At 44.1% G+C, this 22,807-nt stretch overlaps 1 protein-coding gene and 1 pseudogene across 1 annotated transcript in view; one reads left to right on the forward strand and one right to left on the reverse strand.

The window, feature by feature from the left end:
• COX10 (cytochrome c oxidase assembly factor heme A:farnesyltransferase COX10) overlaps window positions 1-22,807 on the reverse strand; it is a 114,610-nt gene that overhangs the window by 11,608 nt on the left and 80,195 nt on the right. The window contains exons 5-6 of the mRNA XM_016222459.2: window positions 20,356-20,426; window positions 502-734 (exon numbers count right to left, since the gene is read on the reverse strand). Coding sequence (XP_016077945.2) covers window positions 502-734; window positions 20,356-20,426 — 304 coding nt within the window. The remainder of the gene's footprint in view (window positions 1-501; window positions 735-20,355; window positions 20,427-22,807) is intronic.
• On the forward strand, window positions 8,736-9,362 carry LOC107544557 (cysteine and glycine-rich protein 2 pseudogene; annotated as a pseudogene).

Genomic DNA, 22,807 nt, shown 5'->3' on the forward strand with positions numbered 1-22,807 from the left:
GAATAGTCTGTTCTTTCAGAGGGGAAAGACCAGGTCTGTGGGAGGGAAGAGCCAGTGTAGCAGGCCTGCCAAGAAGGGGATGTCCCATGGACAGGATAGTGGAGGCCTGGGGCCAGACACCTCCACGGTGGGGGTATCCCAGGGAATCACCTGTGCCAACTTGATTCATGATTTTTAGGTCCTTTCCTTTAATTGCAGTTGCTGCAGACTGAGGCAGTTTGCTTTCCCTTGTTTCCTCTCACATCCTTCCAAGTCTAAGAGAGAAGCCAAGGAAACAGTCTCCTGGGGGCTCTGCACTCACAGTATTTCTGTCTGCCCCCCTGGACAGCGCCGAGGGGTCAGCACCGAGTAACGGCCTGGAACACCAAGGCCTGCAGTTCGGGGAAGGAAGCGTCTCTGGCCAGCTTTTGCTAATGCCTGCATAAGAGAGCCTCTGAGCTCCTAGACCGCGCACCTGCCCACGTGTCTGCTGCGGAGACGCTGAGACGCCGTGACACTCACCAGCATCGAGGCTGCCGGTAGCTGCTGTCCAGCCCATGACAGGTGGGATGGCCCCAACCACGGCCCCAACCCAAGTGTTGGCGATGCTGATCCTCTTCAGTGGGGTGTAACAACAGGTATACAGGAAGATGTTGAAGAGCCCCAGGGCTCCTGTGAGTGGGTTCACCCCCCACGTCAGAAGGGCAACTCCTGGGACAGCACAGCAAGTGGCAAAGGACACAGCGAGCAGTGGGCTGGAAGAGAGCAGAGAACACAGCGCAATCACTTTCAACGCCAGTTAACTGCGTGATGGGACAGGAGCTGATGGAGAGAGAAGCATTCACCCCATCTGAGGAAGCAACCTGGGGGGCAGACCTGGCTGCTTCCTGCTCTGGGGCAGCTTCCTCATGAAACTTGTAAATGTGAAAGAAAACTGTCAAATGAAACTATGCAATGGTGATGATATTCCTAAGCCTGACTCTCAACAGTCCAGTCCAATTTTTAGAGTAAACTTTGTGTAGTCTTGTGGAAGACTCTTTGAAAGTGTATATAGATTGGATCTACTAGTTTCTGATAAAATACATGCTTATTTATTCTTTCTTAAGAAATCTACGGTTACTCCACTGTGTCCTCCCCCTGTAGAAGCTACCTGTTGCCTCTGAGGAACCGTTTCCACAGCGCTCAGTGACACCACTCAAGCTGACTCCACGCTGTGCTCCCCAGGAAGCGGGGGTCACTGGTGTGTCACTTCTTGGGGGCCGGTTCCCCAGGAAGACAACCTTTACCCCCGACATGGGAGCTAACACCCTCTATTCACAGGGCTGCGGTGTTCCCAGGGCAGGAGGAAAGCCTCATGTTCACAACTCTGCCCCTTTAGGAAAAATTTGTAGAATTATGAGAAGTTAGGACTTGGCTGGGAATGGGGGCTGTGGGAACAGGGGAGCCCAGCAGCTGGAAATACCCAGTGAAGTCAGGGAAACAGAGAAAGCTGGAAGTGACTCAGAATTCCAGCTGCCACTTTGATATGGTGATCACTCTGCCCTGGAGACAGCACCCAACAGAATGGGAGTTTGGGCGGAAGAGAGGAATGTATGAGAGGAATGTACAAGGGATACGCTACTGTCTAGCTGCTTGAGATGGAAGAACCACGCACGACGCCGGAGAGACTTCGTACTGATGTTCAGTCTGAGGGTGAATTTCCTCCCAGTCTTGGCCACCTCTTCTAAATCCTGCTGGCTACTTCCACAGCCCTTACTCTGGCACCCTCAATCTTTATTCTGCCTTTTCCTTCCATCATTCCCACCCCGATGAGTCCCATTTCTGAATCTGCTACTGACCTGCCGTCCCCACTCCTCTGGAGAATGCCCCACAGTCAACAATCGGCCATGACAGGAGGATGGTTCCCAGGGCTGCTGCTTGGTCGGCGCTGATCTCCTTTCCCACTCTGTCCAGGTGGCTGTTTAACTCCGCTCCCACTTTCAAGTCTCCAGATTTACCCTGGCCCCTAATACCCTCGACAGTGACAAGTGCCCTCCTCTTTACTGCCTTTTCCTTCTCCCACTTCGGGGGAGAGGACAACTCCATTTTAAAAGATAAACTCTCTACTTTTCTCTAATTTAATCTCCTCCTGAACCTGCCTTTAGCTTCTGTCTCCACTGTCTACTGATCCTTTTGATCTTCCAACCAATTACTTTGTTCATATTTCCCCTACACAGGGGACAGTTCTTTACGTCCTCCAGCCCTCAACTTCCTATCTGCTCCCCACTCCACCTCTCAGCACCTACGGAAGCGGACTTCTCACCTGGCTTCCCAATACAGCACACGATGTAAGTTTTCAGAATAAAGTTTAGACGATGCCCCTGTGTTGTTCCATCTCACATGTGCCCAGAAAGGAGGAGTGAGATGGCTAAAAAGCAGTGCAAATATGATAACTGTTTTCTTCTTTCATAATGTGGTTTATAGCTCATAAGAACAGATTTTCCCCCTATGGGACTCTAAAAAGCTAGCTTTATTTTGGGTGGGGGAAAAATGTGGCTCATAAACATTTTTATTTTTCCTCATTTGGACCTTGTGTAAAAAAGAAGGCTGCTCACTCCTTCTCAAGGTCTGAGGAAGCCAGTTGGACTCAAAAGCATTAGCTATGAAAAGCCCCTTTAGAAAAGCACACCTGAATTTAATTTATCGAGATGGGCAACTGCATGTGGAAGCTTAATTCCTGACCCTTCTTGACATCACAGGAAATCATGAGGCTTAATTTTGGTGTTTAAACCAGTGTGCTCAGGGACATGAGTAAAAACAAACGAGGCTGGTAGGCACGTGACTGAAAACGAGAATATGTGCCCAGGGAGCCACGATCACTCCCAGCACCCAGGTCCCTCAGGGACCCGTGCCCTCCTGGGCTGGAGCCTGACCTGGTGAATGTCAGGGCTTCCTCACACGACAGACAACGGTGCTCCAATTCAAACTCTGTGAAGTTTCTTTTCATGATACTTTAATTTTTCTAAAGCATATACCATAAAAGCAATATATATTCATCTCAGAAATATTGAAACTACCAAAAATCACAAAGAAGAAATTCTAAATTGGTTATTCAGGGAAACATATTGGTTTCTTTCTTTCTAGCCTTTTCTTAATATCTATCTAAAAAATAACCGAGAACATAATGAATTGTGGATTTGTTACTTACTTAATTTCAATATATCTTAATAATTTCCCTATGCCATTAAGAATTCTTTTACATCATCATCATTAACAGTTATACAGTGGCCTATTCTATGGATATACCACAGTTAATTCCATCTATATACCCGGTTTGGATACTTGGTATTTTTCCATTTCTTTAAACAGAAATAATGTTGGGATGAATACCTTCTAGATAGACTGCTGTTCACAGCACCGATCAGGACAAATTCTGAGGATAAGTTCCCAGATGTGAGGCTGTTAGGCCAGATTTTAAGGATTTTGATTTGCAGCGTCTGTCTACACTCCAGATTTTACACTAGTTTACACCCAATGGCAGTACCGGAGGAAGCTATTTCCAGAGCCTATATCAACACTGGGAATGGCATTAAAAACAAAACAACAAAAATTAACACAGTGAAACATGTTTATTGAGATCCTCATTTTACAGACGAGACAGTGAGAATCAATAAGTAAATAACTTGGAAAAGGAGCTTGTACTCAGGTTTACTTGTTGGCTCACATTTAATCCAGAGCCCCCCAACCCTCCGCCCAGTGAGGGGGGCACACTGGGATAACAGGACTTGCTGGCTCACTTATTTCTTGGGTCTTCTGAAAGTTGGAATCTTTAGGCTGGTTGCCTTCTACTGTGAGCAGACTCCTGTTGAATTTAAATGTTCCTTCAGTTTACCCCATTGTATAGAGAGTCTAACTTTCTACTGCACTCCCTGAGATGAAAATGACTGGAAAGCACTACATTAAAAAAAGACCAGACCTGGGAAATAACAGGGCGAGCGATACCTCGGGAGTGGGAGACAGGTAACTAGGCATTGATGGTGGGTGTGGTGCAGCAGAGGAAACCACAGTCTGGGGGCACCATGGACAGGATGCGGGGCTGATCGGGGTCACAGGGAAGGGTTCAGGAGAGAGATGTGCACTCTGAGGCCTAGCAGATGAGAGGGAGATGGGCAACAAGGGCAGGGAGCAGCATGTGAGAAAGCACCGCAGGTCCATCCACCTGGAGTGCAGCGTGAGGCGCTGGGGAGAGAACAGAGGCTGGGAAGGCCGCGTCAGAAAGCTGAACACTGCCTCTGGGCAAATGCAGAGTCAGCATTTTTTAAAAGGGGAAGAAAATGATCAGATCTGCTTTTCAGAAGGATTACTCCACGTGCTGTGATGGCCAGCAACAGACAGGCATCCGTCTGCCTCACAAGGGAAGTTCACATCAGGGATTTCGAGGGGAAAGAATAACAGACACACTGCCACACAATGTTTATCAAATGCTAGCTGAAAGACACAGAATTCACCTAGCTTGTTCTTTAATCTACCATCCAGATGTTCCAAAATATACGGGTGGCACAGACCAAAGCAGCAGGGAGCAGGCGCCCGTCCCCCGGGTGGCCCTTAGGTAGACTCACATGAGGGTGACTATGGTTTGCATTTTTAGAATGATTATTTTTGGCTCTACTTTATCTTTCCCAAGTCTTCCTTTTATGAGGTAGTTTTTGAGTTTTTGGACAATTTTGACATATTTTACATAGCTTTACAAGTTAACTGAAATAAGGCAGAGTACAAGAGTTAGATACACAAAGGGTTTATCTCGATAAATGGCAGGATGTGCAGACAGTGAAAATATGACAGTAACAGAGGCAAAGAATTCTTTGTGAAACTGCAAGTAGGAGGACTCACAGGGATAATGGTTATGGGATAGAGAAAATGTATTGAGTGGATTATTTCTTAAAGTTTCCTTTACCACGAAATCTCTGAATATCGTGATTTAAAGTGAAGTTTAGCTGTTCTAATACAAATCTATTCCTGACAGAGAAGGTGAGAGCCCCTCATTTCTCGGCTCGGCCCAGCATAACTGTGAGGCGGCCTTAGCCCTCACCAAGTCAGAGACAGAGCACAAAGGCCAGGAGGGCAATTCTGCCGGTGACTGACTTGTGGTATTTTAGGTCAATTATTCAATATATACTCTTCCTCCCAATCACACTGCTCAGCCCTTGATCAAACACCCATTTGCTCCCCCTATTCCTAAATGGGTATGGAAAGTATCCCAAACTCGTAGAGAGAGACAGACAGACAGACACACACCCCCCCAGAACTGTTTCTCCTTTTATCATTTATTCTTTAAAATTTTGTTTAAATTTTTTTCATTAGCCTTTTTGTTCCTTTTGCCATTTAAACTCCTTGTGCCCCTTTCACCATGTAGGTCCACTTCCACTTCAAGCGCTGTGCTAAGGTCTGGTTTCTAGAGGCAAGACAAGAGAGCTCAGGAGGCTGCCTCGTGTTTCCCGGGCTGCGGGGAGAGGGCCGAGAGGGAGCTTCCCGGTGAACCCCTGGTTCTAGCTAGGAGTGGCCCCTGGACCCACAGTGCAGCACCACCGGAAACCTGCTGGGCATCCAGGCAACTGGGAGGCTTGCCATTGCCAGGGCGATGCCGCTTTCACCTGCACGCCCGGCCGAGCCGACAGAAGCCCTCCATGGTCCCTCCACCTCCACGCTGTTTGGTCACCCGCTTCCAGGGGCCTTTTGACATATACCAAGGAGAGGACACAGGGCAAGCCAGCTCCGTTACAGCTGAGGGACTACAGGCTCATCCCGCCACCTCCCTGCTTCACCTGCCCTAACGTAACCTGGCCACACAGCTGACGGTGCTTTGCCAGCAGAAGGGTGAGGTGGAGCGAGTGTGGCAAAAGGCCGGGCACTGCTGACACTGGTGTGGGTCTACCTGGTCCACTGTACTGTCTCACCAGGCGTCTTAGAACATTTTCATAAGGAAGTGTTTGGCACTGCTTTAATGTTCTTTGTTAGCATTGCTATGCTCTGGTTTCCGTGCAGTGGCGTAACTAAGCTTGCTCAACAGGGAGCAGATTGTCTGAGCTCAAGCCATGTAAAGTGGGCAAATTATCAGACCTCTCTGGTCCTCAGTTTCCTCAACTAAAGAGTAAGGGATACAGTAGGGCTCTTCTATTAGGCCAGAATAAAACCCGTCAAACTGGCTTATATAAAAAAACTCAGTAATGAGACAGTTAGGGGAGCCAGGGGCTCCACCCTATTTAGCTGTGTGATCCTGAACAAATTATTTAACACGTTGGTGTTACTTTCTTCAGTTGTAAAATAGAAACAACTTACTACAGAGAGTCAAAAATCAAACACAATAGTGCAAATAAAGCACTTGGTGTTCATTTGTTCATTTATTCATTCGAATTTCTCACTGCCTGCATAGTCAGCCACAATGCTAAGTGTGGGTATACAGCTGTGAACAAAATAGAAAGCAAAGTTTAGTGTAGAAAGGAAGACAGACATTAAACAAATAAACACAAGTACTATAAACTCCCAAATTATAAAATCAACTATAAGAAAAAGAGCAGGTGAAAGAATACAGAATTATGTATTTAAATAGGGTGGACCTATTTAAGTTGGAAGGAGGGGTAGAAAAACTTGGAATAAATTGTTCCACTAATTTATTGTTTTCAAACTCAAAAAGACTCATGAATATATATATTAGAATATGAAAAAATACACATATATACTCAAGAATGTCATTTCTCAATCATAAATTATAAATGATGGCTATGAATTAAAACGGCAAAACTATTTTTATTTTCAATTATAACTTTAAATTAAAAATTTTATTATATCAAATTACAAAAAAATAAACCACCAGGAAAAACTAGGTAGATCACATGCCAGCTACTTTTAAAGGCCACTGCTGCTCCTGCGTGCCTTCAATAGTTGTTGTAATGGTCTTTATTAAGAAAAGAGAAATTAACGTCTGTGAGTGGTTCTCCCTGCAGTGAATTTATACAGGAAAGATAAGGAAAGCATGTGAGTGGGGCATGATGACATTGCAAAAATATTCTAATTTTTAATAAAACAGAATAAACGGGTGAATAAAGAAAACAGCTCTATTTGATGGGAGGATGGTGGCAGAAAAAAAATCTAGTGATTTTCTTGAACTAAAAAAAAATATTTTATATTCATTCACTCACTCATGCAAATAGGTTTATGGCTCATGCTGAGGGTTGAGTGATGATCTATTTCCAAACTCATATCCAAAACGGAATTACATTTTAAATTGCGGCATCTTTCTACTGAGCATCAATGCGTGGGATCCTTCCACGTGTGCCTTTCCTGCCCAAGGCTACTGCAGAAAAGAAACTAATAGACTGTGAGGGAGGGGAAATTTGTCAACACATTTCTATGAATTATTTATTCCTCCTTTAAAACACAATATTTCTTTGTTTACTAAACACCAATCCTTAGTAGCCCAATCAAAGTGGAATTTTCTATAAAAATTAGGAACAAATGAGAAGAAATATATAAGCTTTAATTTGATTTCTACTTATTACACTTAATAAATGTAATTTAAATTACCTTGCTGGGGAAATCTGGCTTTTCTGTTTAAGCAGCGTGTCAGGACTATGAAATGTCATATTAAACCACAAAAGCTTTTATTTTAAGCAGCTCTGCAGCTAATTGGTTTACACAAAAATTAATCTCATACTTCTGGCTCATTATTTCAGAATAAATGATTTTTAAATTACAAAATAAAATTTCCTTTCTTCAAAAACAAAAGAAAACCCCAAACCTTAATCAAACCGAGCTAATTTGACTTTAATTTCATGAGTAAATTTGACATTTGAGTTTTGGCTTGAGTTTTTTGGGGAAATTCTCTACAGGTATCTATTCTAAAAACATCTCCCCAGAATCTTATTTAGGAATCTTCTATTTCTAAAGAATCTCAAGTTATCGATACTGCAAGGTAGCAGGGGACTGATGTAAACTTGCAATTTCAGGAATGTGAGAAGAAAATGAGAACACGAAATATATTTTAAAAGAAAATTGATTACAGCAATGTTCGAACAGCTATTAATTACATAAAAAGTGATGGTAACTTGCTTAAAAATTAAATGTCTAAACATGTTTAAAAGAATTTCAAGAATAAGGGAGTATTTTTGACATTATATTTAGAACATGGGGACTGTGGCATTATATTAGAAAATATTTTTTTCAAGGAAAAAAACCCAAAGCAGGTCTTAGCTGAATTTTGAAAATCGCCAGAATCTTATTAATCTAGAAGGGAGGTAAGAAAAACAAAAACAGAAAAAGCTAGGAAGACCCTTGCCCCGCTGCTGCCCCCGAGATTCAGCCGTCTAGCTCAGAAAGAAGCAAACGGTGACTCTTGAATTATGCTACATCAGTTCAGTTTAAGTTTCGGATGAGCTATTTGTACAAAGATTCTGGAATTTTCAGAGGGGAGGCTCCTATCATTTGATCCCATCCATGAAAGTTTCTAGTGTTGTGGTCCAACCTCAACGTATTCGTCAAAGCTCCCTGAGCTCAGGGACCACCTCCTGAATTCCTCTACTATCCCCAGCTCCCGCAACACCTGCCACAGGGGAGGCACATACTTTCCCTTTTTCCTGGTCGAGCCAAATGTTTTAATTATCTAACGCACTCCCTTTTTAGTTTATAAGATCCCATATAAAAAAATGCAGTGGCTCCCGGATTCCCTGCCACTCCGCTTGCCTCGCTCTGCCCGCTGCGCGTGGTCCAGCCTCCGACACGAAATGCAGGTCTGGGGAGGTGGCAGCAAGTGCGGCGCCTGCGGGAGGACTGTGCACCACGCGGAGGAGGTGCAGTGCGATGGGGGGAGCTTCCACCGCTGCTTTCTGTGCATGGTCTGCAGGAAAAACTTAGGTGGCACAACAGTGGCAATTCACGATGAAGAGATCTACTGCAAATCCTGCTACGGAAAGAAGTATTGGCCAAAAGGCTACGGTTATGGCCAGGGCGCTGGCACCCTCAACATGGACCGGGGTGAGAGGTTGGGCATCAAGCCAGAGAGTGTGCAACCTCACAGGCCTGCAACAAACCCAAACACTTCTAAATTTGCTCAGAAATACGGAGGTGCTGAGAAGTGTTCCAGATGTGGGGATTCCGTGTATGCTGCTGAGATCATTGGAGCAGGAAAACCCTGGCACAAAAACTGTTTCCGCTGTGCCAAGTGTGGAAAGAGTCTGGAATCAACAACTCTGACTGAGAAAGAAGGTGAAATCTATTATAAAGGATGCTATGCAAAGAACTTTGGGCCTAAAGGACTTTGCTATGGCCAAGGAGCAGGAGCCCTCATTTATGTCAGTAAAGGTGTAAACCCAGAACCAAGATCACACACTGAGAATCTCTACATAATCTAGGCAGATAATCTAACACTAAACTGTGAAATTCTACCAGCACTTATGTACTGTATATTGCCCTGTACTTGGATAGGCTGGCTGACTAGTAGGAAGAGAGCACTCTATCCTGCTTTATTCATCAGCATTTTCAAGAACCATTTCTTTTATATTTTAAATAAAACTTGAGCTTGAAAAAAAAAAAAAAAGCAGCTTAGTTCACCTGCATAAAACGTAGGTCACTCCACCTCCGGCACCACCACTGGGCAGGAGCCTTTGGTCTAGGACAATGTTGGCAAACACAGACATGGACAGGGCCCAGGCTGGCGATATAAAGCAGTAAGTGGGCCTACTTAAAAAAAAAAAAATTAAGAGTGGTTGGTAAGGACTGTGGGAACCGCTGTTCAGGTTTGGCTGGCAGATACCATGAAGCAATGTGCCAATAAAGCCCAGAAATCTGGGGGTTTTATGTTAAACTTTTCTATTTTTAAATGTTGGCACATGTAGAGAAGCACAGCAGGCCAAACAAAAAGTGCCTCTTGGGGATCTGGCCCCTTGCTGCTGCTCGCAGTCCACGGTCCAGGTGAAAGAGCAATCCTGTGGCTCGCGTCAGCTCCTCCCTAGAGCCGACCCCACGCCCCACCATCCCCTCCAGTGCCCCTCTCAGTCCTGGGGGAGCATGTCCTCTCCATCCTCTAGGACTCAGCCGAGATGCCAAAACAAGTCCTCCAAGGACACTTTCCCTCGGCCTTGGCTCCTTCCTTGCCTTCCCCATGGGCGGTCCCCGAGCCTGCAGCTCTGGGTCCTTCCCAGTCCTATGGCCAGTCCTGCTGCCCACCTGCCCGCCCACCCATGCACCCTACCTCCTTAGTGCCTGCACTGTGCACCGCTCATCTGTGCAGTCCCCGTATCCAAGACTGGGCTCAAAATGTTGGCTGAAACAAACCTTTACCAACCATGCCTGCTCACCTAGCATTTGATCATGTCAGACCTTCCAGATCACCTTAATTGAGAAGAGAAGGCCTAAAGTGATGCGACATCAGAATAAATGACTCCAGATTATTAATAAAGGTGTTTTTCCTACAACTTGTTTCTCATGTGGCTACAAATGATCAACTTAGTTACTATGATGATGGTTAACTCTTTATATTTATTAAAATACCTGAATATTTTATGGTTATAAAAAGGGACAAGAGAACTGAAGAAGCCCCATCCCCAGGATTACTGTCAATAAATGTGCACACTCATGAAGCTTCAGAATAATCATAGATGCTTTCTCTCTTTTCTCCTAGGACGATGAGAGAAAATGCCTTTTGGTGCTCCCCCTGTCACCCACTGTAACAACCAGGCATGATGGATACGCACAAAAACTTTCTGTTGACTCTTCATATCGTGGCTCATAATGTTGAATGACTTCAAGAACAAAGTCCTCTATGTGAGCGCCACTATTATTAGGTAGAGACCAAATTTGTTCTTCCTGCCACTTCAAATGACTAACAGTAAAAACAGAAATTCCCATACTTATAAAATGTTTACGTTCTTATTACATTTGCAATATATCCACACCAGGAGGCTAATCATAACAACCCTCGGGAACTCTGCAGAGCGTCAGCTGGGCCCGGGCACACGTCTGTGAGGCCAGTGTGACCAGGATGACTAATGCTCACAGCTCCCCTGCAGCCCGCAAAACATTTACATTTGCTTAAGTGCTTACTGGTAAAACCTTCAGTAAATTTGAAAAATGTCTCCTGTAAATCCCTATAATACTTAAACTAAACCCTGTTCTTTAAGTTAATAATACCAGCTAAATAATCCATTTCATTTTGAAAACTCAATCTTCGTCATTCATTGAAAAGCCAGGTACCGGCCGACTGGACTGCAAGTGCTGAAGTTTCTCCTCTAAATCACCTTTCACTCTGCCTATCGTTCCATCTCTCCTGCTTACAGCCCACTCCCAAAGCCTAGAAGTTATGGGTCGCTCTCATCTGATCCATTAAGTTGGAAAAACTAATGCTGACATGTATTATTTCCCTGTCAACAACACCAAGCTGAAAAATGGATAATCAAAGGAGACGTAATCAAAATACAGATGTTTTAAAATAACAAGGAAGCCAGCCCAGCACAGGCCCCTCCTCTGGAAGCCCCTCCACAGGAAGCTTTCACGCGCCAGCCTGTCCTGACCAAGTCTCTCTTTCTGACCTCCCACAGAACTTCGTGTTTGTACCAATTTAGTCATTTGACTCACTGCATACTTATGGGCTCCTCTGTCCTGCCTGCTAAGCATTTTATGCATCTAATTTTTTCACTGAGATTACGAGCCTGTTGAGCATTATAAAAACAGAACTGACAGTGCCAGTAACATTATAGGTAATCAATAAATTCGAAATGAATTGAATTAGAGAAGGGAATTATTTAATTCTAAAATATACAGAAGAAACATTAGGCCTTGACATTCTTAAGAATGATTAATTTTAATTAGGGTAGACCAGAAAAAAGGCCTAATACATGTGTAAAGTACATTACAAATTTAAGTCTGAGTGACATCAATTTAGATAAAGATGGCAGAGCAAAGGTGTCTGTATCCCTCTGTCCTCTCTGAAAACAAAGAAGAGAACATAAAACAGAAAATTTACACTTTGAGAGAACCAGAACACAGTCCAAATTTCCCTGTGACTATAGGGAAGACAGTGAGAGAGGACACATACCTCTGCATGTCTGAGGCAAAACAGGACTCAGTAAATGTTACATGTAAGTATTTCTACCTTAGGCTTTGACTGCAAACCGCAGAAAGAATTTGATGTAAAGTGTATGTACTGGGGTGGGCGTTAGATCATAGCTAGAAATATACACAGTGAATCAGGGCTTGAGATGCACACCTGGCTGAGCGCAAGCTCCCTCACGCAGCAGCGGCCCTGCCAGGAGTAGCCTTGGGTAGTCTGTTCACCCCACTAACTGTCCCCACACCCCTTTCCATTGCCACAGGGGACTGAGGGCCCAGGGATGGAAGGCTTGGGCCAAGCTTGGGCAATCCCATTCCCTCTCACCAGGCTTTGGGACTGGGACAGAGGACTCAGCTGGAAGACCTCGGGGGCTATGGCTGAGGTCACCATGCTGATGATACGTCCGTTTAAGTGGAAGTGAATCAGAAGAGCCATGCAGAGAGAGAAGGCAGTGCAAGTACAGGGAAAAGCAGAGACGCACAGTGAGAGTGGAAGCTGAACTGTAACTGGTGAAGTGGTGACGGGCCACTCTTTCCAGAAGTCCGGCTACAAAAAGAACAGAAGAAAACCCACATGCAGCAGCTGATGTAACAGACTTCTCTAAGACAGAGGGCCACTTGTCCAAATATTCAGTCAGGAGAGAAGGACCCAGTGGGGACTGAGAGAGCCCCCAGGGCAAGTCTGAGCGGAAGACCTGCTCCAGGCAAGCTGGTCTTCAGGTCTTAGAGCAGGCTGACCACAAGTGAGGAACGGGTCCCACAGGTCCTATGGGCTCCAACAGCCTCCAAAAATAGGTTAGATTCTGGCAGCTATAATATTGGAACATTCACTTGTAACTACACGTCTTCCTCTGACCACCCTAAAACGACGAAATCCTTTTCATCCAGTTACTCAGTGCTGCAAGTAGAGTAGCCACAGGGCTTCAGGAAGTGGAAGGGGTTCGAGGAACTGGGGACCTGTGCAATACGCAGGGTGAAAGGAAGGCGGTTACTGGTGAGGATGTAAAAACTGCAGAGAAATACGAGGCGCCAAAGACAAACCACATCTTGACTTTGCCTGTGACAAGTCCCACTGCCACACGTGCGTCCATGCCGGCAGTGGTGCAGATTCTCCGGCTGGGCCGCGGCTGTGCTTACACTCAGCCTCGGGGACAGATGCAGTGGGCTTGGCTCCAAGTTAACAGGGACCAGCCCGTGGTGGGGACCCGAGGCCGGGATTACAGCAGCGCCACTCGGACTCTCTGGGCCTCTCTCCAGGCGTCCTCGGATGCTGATGCTGGAGCAAACGGTGCCGCATGCGCCCCGACTCTGAGGTGGTCCGCATGCATCTGGGCGTTTCTGGAGCGATGTGCTGGACAATGAGCTCAAACCCAAGTGGCCACAAGCCGTTAAAGATGATAAATAATTCTACCGCAGAGGCCCCGGGGCCGAAGCACAAGCAGAAAGCCAGGGGTCAAGCGTTTCCACGGAATCACATGGGTGAAGAGAAGCTGCAGAAGGGTGTTTTTCTTAACCACCTGCACGTCGAGTGAGCCCACCGTGCTCTCTGACTAGACAGCGGTCCCTGCAGGAGTTAGGATGGGTTTAAAGGTCACCTTAGCATAAAAATGCCCTTTCTTTCCACTAGTGAGGAAAACAGAACAAGCAGTGTTTTCCCAGAGAGTTGATAAGGGAGACAATCTTTTCCTCTTTTCCTTCCTTCCTTCCATTGTTTTTACTGTAAGTGATACCTTAGACATACAGAATTGGCACTTTATGCAGGTAGTAAAGAGATAAAGTACTGTCCTCTGAATTCTCCTTGGGAAAATGAAACAAATTACAATGTAATTTCAAAGATTTTATTCTCATTAAATGGTATTTAGTTGTAAAGGTTTTCCCCTTTGATTCTAAAAAAAATTATAGAAAATTTCTGTTGCCTAAAATATAAAGGGTATGTTTATACTGTAACTGACAATTTCAACAACAGTAAATGACCCTACTATTCCTTTATTAAATATATTCAATGTCATTTTCCCCATCCCCTGACACAATACGGACAGACGGCAGCAGCCCCGTGAAGGGGGAGGCAGGCAGCTCCAAGACTGGCAATCGCACAGTGGGACTGAGGTATGGGATTCATCCTGAGACACAGCACAGCTGCAGTCTACTGAGTTTCTTAGGTCAGCCCTCAGGTAGAAGTACATTATACTCAAAATTATCTTACAAAATCCCCTTTAGTCATGCATGAAGGACACACAAGGTTATGTGTGTACAATTCCAGAAAGAGAAGAACTGTGTCCACTAAAGTTTGAGGACCACTGAGTTACAGCAAAAGGGGGAACAAAAGGAAAGTCTTCACTTCGATGGCCGGGCATTTGTGCTGTCCTGCCAGCGGCCTGGCCCAGGGCAGACACGGGAGTTCTAAAGGGCGCAGTTCCCTGCAGGGTCCGCTCGGCCTGTGCTGATTACAGCCGCGCACTCCTGCTGTGATGCTTGTGAAGATGCCCCCGGAGTGCAGCCGCTTCTCTGCGGTTGGGTTCTTGTGGTATCTATACAACGAGCTACAGAATGTAAGAAAGGTGGCCACACCTGTAGACAGTACAGAGATACTCTATATGGGACAAACGAAAGTTGTAGAGGAGAGAAAGGGGAGAAGACGCAGAAAGGAACGGGAGGAGCCAAGGCAGAGGTGGGTGGGGTTCATTGGTGGGGGACCAGTGATCCCCAGGAAAGACGGAAAGGCTCTGACAAGCAGACACAATTGAACTGAACTTGTAGGCAGCAGGGGCCGCCTCAATTCTGAACTGATCGACAGCAGAAGGTCACTCCACCGTGACTGCCTTGGTCCAAGCTGTCACCACTCCCCCCAGGGCCTGTAGCAGGTCTCGGGCACTCCTGCGACCCTGCAGCCCACTCTGAGGAGCATCACTCTCGGTCTTGTTAAAGCTCCTGGAGCGCGGTAATCAAGAGGCTAAGTGTGCTAATCAAGAGGTAATTAGTGTGCTAAGCAGCGCTCTGACAAGTGTGCGCAAGGCACAGAAGGACAGAACATCCACCACCCCCGACTGGAGTGTGGAAACAGCTGTCCCTTCCATGGGAAGTAACACTTGGCACAAAACTTACCAGGGCAGGGAGAGGGCCAGGTGAGCACTGCTGGCAGGGGCGAGAGAAGGCAGGGCACTTAGTACTGAGCCCAGCAGCTCCGTGTAGTCACAGGGTAACATAAGAGGCTGAGGAAATAGGTGAGCACAGGGGGCTGAGGCTGGAAGGGGTCCGATCCTAAAAGGCCTTACATGATATGGTGAAGAATTTAAAACAAGTATTTTTCTTAAACATATTTAGGAAACCCCACAAGTTTTAAGACAGAAACCAACGTGACTGTTTAAGGAACACCTCTCTGCCAGCTGAGTGAGAGAGAAATGAAGGGTTGGATAGAAGGTCGTGGAACCAGCTGGATGCTGTTGGAACAACCTGTACAAAACCGACGGTGTCTGAGACGGAGCAGAGGGTGCGGACACAGACCAAGAATACACGACCTGCCGGATAATCAGGTGAAGGGAGTAAAAGAGAAAGTCCAGAATGGCTTACAAGTGCCTGGCCTTGGAATGTAAATTAACGAGCATCTGATGAAAAAAGACAGTTTGGGAGAGAAAATGATGAACTGGGATGGTATCATGAGATCTGAAATGCCTACGGGGCATCCCAAAAGAGATTTTCAAAGGGTCCGGGCTCAGGAGAGTGATCTGGGCTGGAGGGCTGGAGGGGCAGGCAGGTAGAACGTAGTACCTGCGGGGGGGCGCGATGAGGAGGAGGCTGATAGGAGCAGAAAGAAAGCCTGGAGAGGAACAGCCAGAGCGGCTCCGTTCTTACTCATCCCTCAGATCGTAGCTTCAAGGCTTCATTCTCTGCAAGTCGCCTGTGACCACCCCAGTCTGGGCCAAGGCCTCCTTGTACTCCCAGATCACTCAGGCGCGCTGCGATTTCAGTGTTCACAGCAGCACCTCCGGCGTCCAGCACGGGGCGTGGCTGGCAGGCGTGCTGACAACATGCCTTTGTTAAGTGAAGTGAGCCTTTGCCAGTCCTCGTGCACGTGCACCGCCATCTCCTCAGGTCAGTCTAAGAGGATGGAGTCTACGCCACTTACCTCTTAGCAAGCTTAGCAACTAGCCCACTTCTCTACAGGGACAACACCCTCCGTAAACGTCCTGACGATGACAGCATGCATGAAGACTCAGTAGCTGCCTACTTGCCACCGAGGGGCTGCGCCAACTCAGGCATGGCAATGCAAACATTGACTTTGACTCTCCAGGTTCTCGGATTTGCCAAGTGTTTTGCTTTCTTCCTCCTTTCCCTTGAAACTACTCTGAATTGCCTGATAAACACCGAAACATTTATTTTAAAGCAAATTTTGAAAACAGGTAAAAGTTCTACAAACAACTCTCCATTTCTTTAGAGTTTTAAAGCCACTCCCCAACAATGAACTTTTATTTACATGATTTTGTTGACCTAACTGTTATCCCTACAACAACACTACGTATGAGATGAACATGGTGGAATGATGATCCCCCTACATGTGAGGAAGTGGTGGTGTGGAAACATTAATTCAATGACATGCCCATGTTTAGAGCTAGGTAACCCTTTTCATTACATGTGAAGAATATCTGAAGACTGAGATGTTTTCTATTATATAAATTTTTAAAAACTGCTAATTAACCTCCTTCAGGCACCAAGTTAAAATTGGATTCTACCAAATCTGACTGCCCAATAAGAAGGTTGGCTTCTCTGATTCTTACCTTCATTACATTATAGGAATTCAGCTTCTTCAGTGGGTTTCCTCACCTTCAGTGTGAGTTCCCAGAAGTGACATCTGAAAGGGAGCTCTAAGCCCAACTTTCCTGAAAACAATCACTCTGAGCCATGGCATTTTAACCAGAAATGTCCAAAGTCAGCTCACCTTATTCATATTTTCTAATTTATAAGAAAACATAAAGATACTGTCACTTTTAAAAAACAAGTTCCAGAGTTCTGCATTACAGTTTCTACCTACAAACCGATTTAGATATAATCATACTTTCCATTTATGTGTTTCTTCCTCTTTTGCACAAAATAAGCAATTGGAATTTGTATGAAATAGCCTTAAAAATAAGGAAATTCTGTGATCATAACCATCACCATCAGATGGCATATACAGTAGTTATCATCCAAACTGGACACTGCTGAGAGTGAGAAGGGGCACTGTCAGCAATTCCGCTGGGACCACAGGAGTAAATCAGGACTGTCCCGGGAAAACGCAAATGAATGCCTGCTTGACCTTGGCATTCCTTACGATCACAGGTTGCAATCACACCATGTGGCAGAGCACTTTCCCTATGTCATCTTAGACCTAGGAGTCACCGGATACACAGGTAACACAGGCACCCCCCCTCCTCTTCCTTCCCGTCTCAGTTAACCCTTGAACAAGCTGCTAGAGATGCATCCTTGGAACAAGAGCCTCCTACTTCCCAACTGCTTCGAGGCCATGCAGTCTACATGGTTCTCACTGGGAGCTGTTTGCTCTTTGAAATTCTGTCTCTGGCTTGCACCAGGATTCCTTAGAAATCTGCTCTTTCTTTCGTCTACAGAAATTAGTAGGACATTCTTCTAATATTATCACTAAATGTCCCTTCTTTTTAAGAAGAGGCAGAAACTTGGTCTCCCTTGAGAGGTGTTTTCTTCTCATAGATAAGACACTTTTGGAGACAGTTATGTGTGGTCATGGGAACTCAGGGTGTGGAGTCAAATGAACTAAGCCAATGTTTGTTCTGCCAGTTATTCATAACACTCGGATCCACAGTGTTCTCACCTAAATACTGGGGGAAATTCAACATCATCTATCTCATGACGATCATCATGATGTATGTAACTGTCACCAGGAAATGCATAATGAAATTTGCAGTCCAACCTTATTAACTATGTGAATTTGATAAGCTTTTCTTATGATCTTATCATTTATCCCAAATTCTATTTTTGGCAATGCAGCCTTTCATTACCTACTTCTCTACTTAACTATTATAGTGTTATGATACCTCTAATCCTATATGGAATAAAGAATAAATTAAACAAGCAAACAAAAGCACTGTCTTCTGAGTTGGCTCTGTAAGGTGTTCAGGGTCACCCATCCTGCCCTGTCTTTCTAGAAGAGAGGAGTAAGCACAGAGAACGGCCGTGCCCGGTGGGGTCCACGTGAGCAAAGTGCTCCTTCAGGGTATTTCCCCAGGTTCTCAAGAAATCACAGAATGATTAGTCCAGGCTTATGTTTTTTAAATAAACATTTTCAAAGTAAACTACAATCCCTTGGAAAAGTCAATTAAATATATTTCCTACATAAATGTTTATAAATGTCTTTAGAATGGATAGTAATAGCTTTCAGTGGCAAAAGACTTTACAAGTTTTCTCTCCCAGACCTACTACTATTCTACTGCCCAGCAATAAGACAGAGATTCACACTTTACACACAAGACTGTAAATGAAGTCTGTGAAGCTGTAGAGATTCAACAAGGCATACCAGCCCAAATCAAATGGGGCAGTAAACACCAAAAAGAGAATTTCAAAATAAACTGGCTATACTTTGCACTTAAATGCCCAATAGCTGCTGTGAATGTGAAAACCACCAAAGCTGAGAAATAAATGTAAATGGATAGTCCACAAGACTTGCTATTGCACCCCTGCAGCCACCCGCTCATAAAATATCTGTGTAGTGATAATTTACTGTTTTTAAAAAAAAACACTAACTGACAAGACATAAAGTTTTCAGTTCAATGCAAGATTTCTGCCCCAGAATCTTAACATCTCCTTGTACCTATTTAATAAAATACAACCTATACATAAAAATAAGTTTTTCAGGCCTATAGTTTGCTCTCTAAAATAGCAATTAAGGTTATCATAAATGAGATTCTGCTTGGTTATCTTGCAAACAAAAAATGAAGTCACAAGTTTAACAATACTAACAATTGTACTGTAGCCTCTGTCTTGGGAAAGAAGGGCCTTGCGGATGCCACCCACCAAGGCCATGACACTCTTTTGGAAGTGCTGACAGACTTTGCTTTCCTTAGTGCAGGAAGTGACCACACTGGGCGAAGTGAGATGAGCTCCTAGTAGAATGACTGACTTTCACCTGATTACTGCTGTATGCCTAATGGCCACTTGTAGGGTCTATCCCCGTATTTCCATTGTTCCTAGGGAAGGGCCCAGTGTTACTTAGGAAATAGGGCAGAAAAGAATCTCCAAATACATAAGAGCCTACCTATGGTTTAGTCTGTGGCAAGAGCAGCGTTTGGCCTCTGAAATGGCTTACAGAGTTTGCAGTCTCCCATCCAAAGCAACTTGTCTCAAATAAAGTCCTCTGACGTTTTCTAACCATAATCACAGCAGATATATTTATATTTCAAAAAAGGAAACAAAATATGAGTAGATGAGATATCTGTTCTTACATATTTTCATCTGGCTTTACTGCTCTTTTCAATAAAATGGTATTTTAAAGTCACTTAAGAATTGAATGGCTAAAAACAATATTAGGAATAGTTTTTACATAGACTTACTGACTGTATCTGCACTTGTTTCCTTTATTGTTCTAGTTAACAAGTGTGATTATTTGATCCACAAGTGTTACCCCAATAAATGTTAAGCTCCAAGAGGGCACTGCCTGGCAATGTAAAGAGAGGCCTCACTGATTTACAATAGTCTGTATAAACCATCTGGCTCTTTTTATTCTTCTTGGCTTATGATAATCTATTAGATTAAGAAATATTTTAAATGCTGGTTTCGGGGTCTCTAGGAAATAAAATGTTTAATTAGTAACCATTAGTGACATTAAAATATTTATATGCCTTTTAGTCCTACGTAATTGAATTTAGTGAAAAGGAGAGAAATGGAGGCAGTAAGTTACCTGGCATATAACAGCATTATCAGTTTACCTGATAAAATAGGGCTTCAGACATAACTTTCTCCTGTGACCCCAAATGGATGTGTTAGAAATCACTTGTGTTAACAGAATGATTTTACCTAGAGCCACTCTAAGTGAAACCAGTTCATGTCTCAGGACTGAATAAAGAAATCTGCTGCATGAGTTACTCCCACAAAACTGTACATCTTAGGTCCGTTTCAAGTGCCCTGTAGTATATTTTGGTTAGTGTCGAAAAGTACTAGGTATCCAAACCAGTGTGCCCCTTTGGGTGTGTGTTATTTCCAGTTCACAACTCAAGGCAAAGAGACTGGGAAATGCTTCAGGATGAACAAGCAAAGGAATGCTCTGTAATGTGAGACTTAGATTCATGATTTTACCTGATCTGTCCACGAACCAGAGGTCTGTTCTTTGTCCTGTTCATATTTGAATCAAATGGCACCTCAAAAAACTGCAAAGTTGAAAAAAGATAGACAACATTAACTATAAAGTGAAACAATTCTTCTCTTCAGCTTTAGTTCTACAAATTTTTTCACAGTAAATTTCACTTTAACTTTGATTATGCAAATTAATACTCTTGGTACTGTTTGGAGGAAAGTTCCTGGAAAGACACATTTATTTATTTATTTATTTTTTAAAAATATATCTTTATTGATTTCCGAGAGAGGAAAGGAGAGGGAGAGAAAGAAACAGAAACATCAACGACGAGAGAGTCATTGATCGGCTGCAGCCCGCAACCCGGGCATGTACCCTGACCGGGAATCGAACCCTGATCGCCTGGATCTTAGGTCGACACTCAACCGCTGAGCCATGCCCGGATGGGATGGGGACACACATTTAAAGATTACATGCATTAATCATCAGGAATACACACAGGTCCTCTTTTATCTGCTCTAAAACCACTTGTTAAACATACAGTTGCATTCTTCAAAGCGACTGTTTTTGGTTGAGGGAGGGACAGTTTCATCGTGTTTGCAAAAGCATGGTTTTGCTATTGCTTTATTTGGAAGTTAAATATGAGTGCCAAGCCTACAAGGGTGAACTGTGATGGCCATGTTGTGTCAAGTTAGCTAACCTGGATGCTGCTGCCCAGAATTCCTGTTCCTGTATAACTGGAGGTTAGGGACAGCCCCGGACATGCTGCATGAGAGCTGGGAGGTGGGAAGGAAGCAGCAGCTGTGCTTCCCCATGGAAAGCTGGGGTAAGGTCAGGCACTGTTGCAGCTCACACACAAGTGGATCTGCTGTTTCGCCTGTTAGCTTAGAGTAGCACTGGGGCTGTAGCTTCACCAGCTCCTGCCAGACCGCGGGCTTTGGCTACTCCCTAGCTCGTCTACTTCTAATCTGTGGCCGAGTCTACATGCTGCTCCATGCAGTGCACCAGCTCTTCTGCAGGTCGCCTGCATCACCCAAGCTGCAGGCTTGGAAGTGCAAGAGACAGACAGCCCCATCTGTTCTCATGAGTTTCAGCTCATCCTTGCAGATTCCAGGCACTCTCGCTTTCCTGGACTTTCCTAACTGACGGCTCTGCTCATGTCAGACCAACACCAGATGCAGGCCTAACACCCAGGATCACATGAGACCTAAAGCCTACAATACATCCCTCATATCCTAGGGGTCTGACACTCTGAGCATACTCCAACTGATACAGGCTTCTTCTCTATACTTTCAACAGGGCCACTATTTAACAGTATTGAACTTTCCAATGTATGTTCATCTTATCTAATGATCTAAATGGCAGGCTTCCTGAGATATGTGAATTTACATTCTTAATGTTAAAGAGAGCTATGCAAACAGGCACTCAATAAGCAATTTATTAAAGCACCAGTACAGAAAATATATTTGCAGATCGCATTACATTCATTTAAAAATAATACATAATATATGTGTTAAAACATTTTTTGCCTGTAAGAGTATATATTCCTTATTGAATTAGTTCAAGTCACATGCAACTAAAATGTCTGTCTGTCCACACTCCCTCCCTTCTCCAGTATTCACACACACTCTATGGGTATTTCAAATAACCTTTCCTTCAGGACTAGTAACTCAGCTTCACAAGACTAATGAGGATTCCAATTAAAAATAACAATACTTAAATGCTGGTAAGGTGTTATTTAAATAACACAGAAACGCTTGTATAAATAACTTAAATAACTATCTTGACAATTCTCAAGTCTGTATGTGTATATATGCAATTTCCTAGTTCAGGAATTCTAATAATCTATTTCATCTGGATGAAAAAGTATATTATTTTTTTCTACATTTCTGGCAAATCAGCCACCCTAAGATGGGAGCTGAGGTCTAGACTGTCGACTGAACTGCAGGCTTCGATCACTTGGCAGCAGCTTCTGATTCCCAGGAATGCTTAAATTAATCAGGACAAGCAGCACCTGGGTAGAAATGCAATGCTAACCAAGACTCAGGATCCATTTCACTGAGGGCTCGACAACTCTTCCCAGCACCAAGGGATCGGAGCTCACCACCTCCTTTATTCCGTGTCTCATGTACTTTCTGTAATGCCTTTCTAACAGGTTTACTGCTTTGGTTTAGATATTTAAACCACATTTCCAAAACATAAACAGTATAATTAGATGAGAAATTTAAACACTTTAGAACCTACAGTTTGCTTTAGTCTGTTCACATTTTTCTTGTGCTTTATAATATTTTTTTAATAATATAATTATCATTTCAGTTGGATCCAATTACTTCTGGAGAAGTGAAGTAAAACTATTTTTATATGTGCCGAAAATAAAATACAAGTGCAGTATTACCAACCCTAAGACTATAAATACACTGTTCTGTCCCTTTTTAATATTTCTCACTGCTTCGAATA

This window comes from Miniopterus natalensis, chromosome 17 (assembly GCF_054644295.1).
Source record: "Miniopterus natalensis isolate mMinNat1 chromosome 17, mMinNat1.hap1, whole genome shotgun sequence".
NCBI lineage: Eukaryota > Metazoa > Chordata > Mammalia > Chiroptera > Miniopteridae > Miniopterus > Miniopterus natalensis.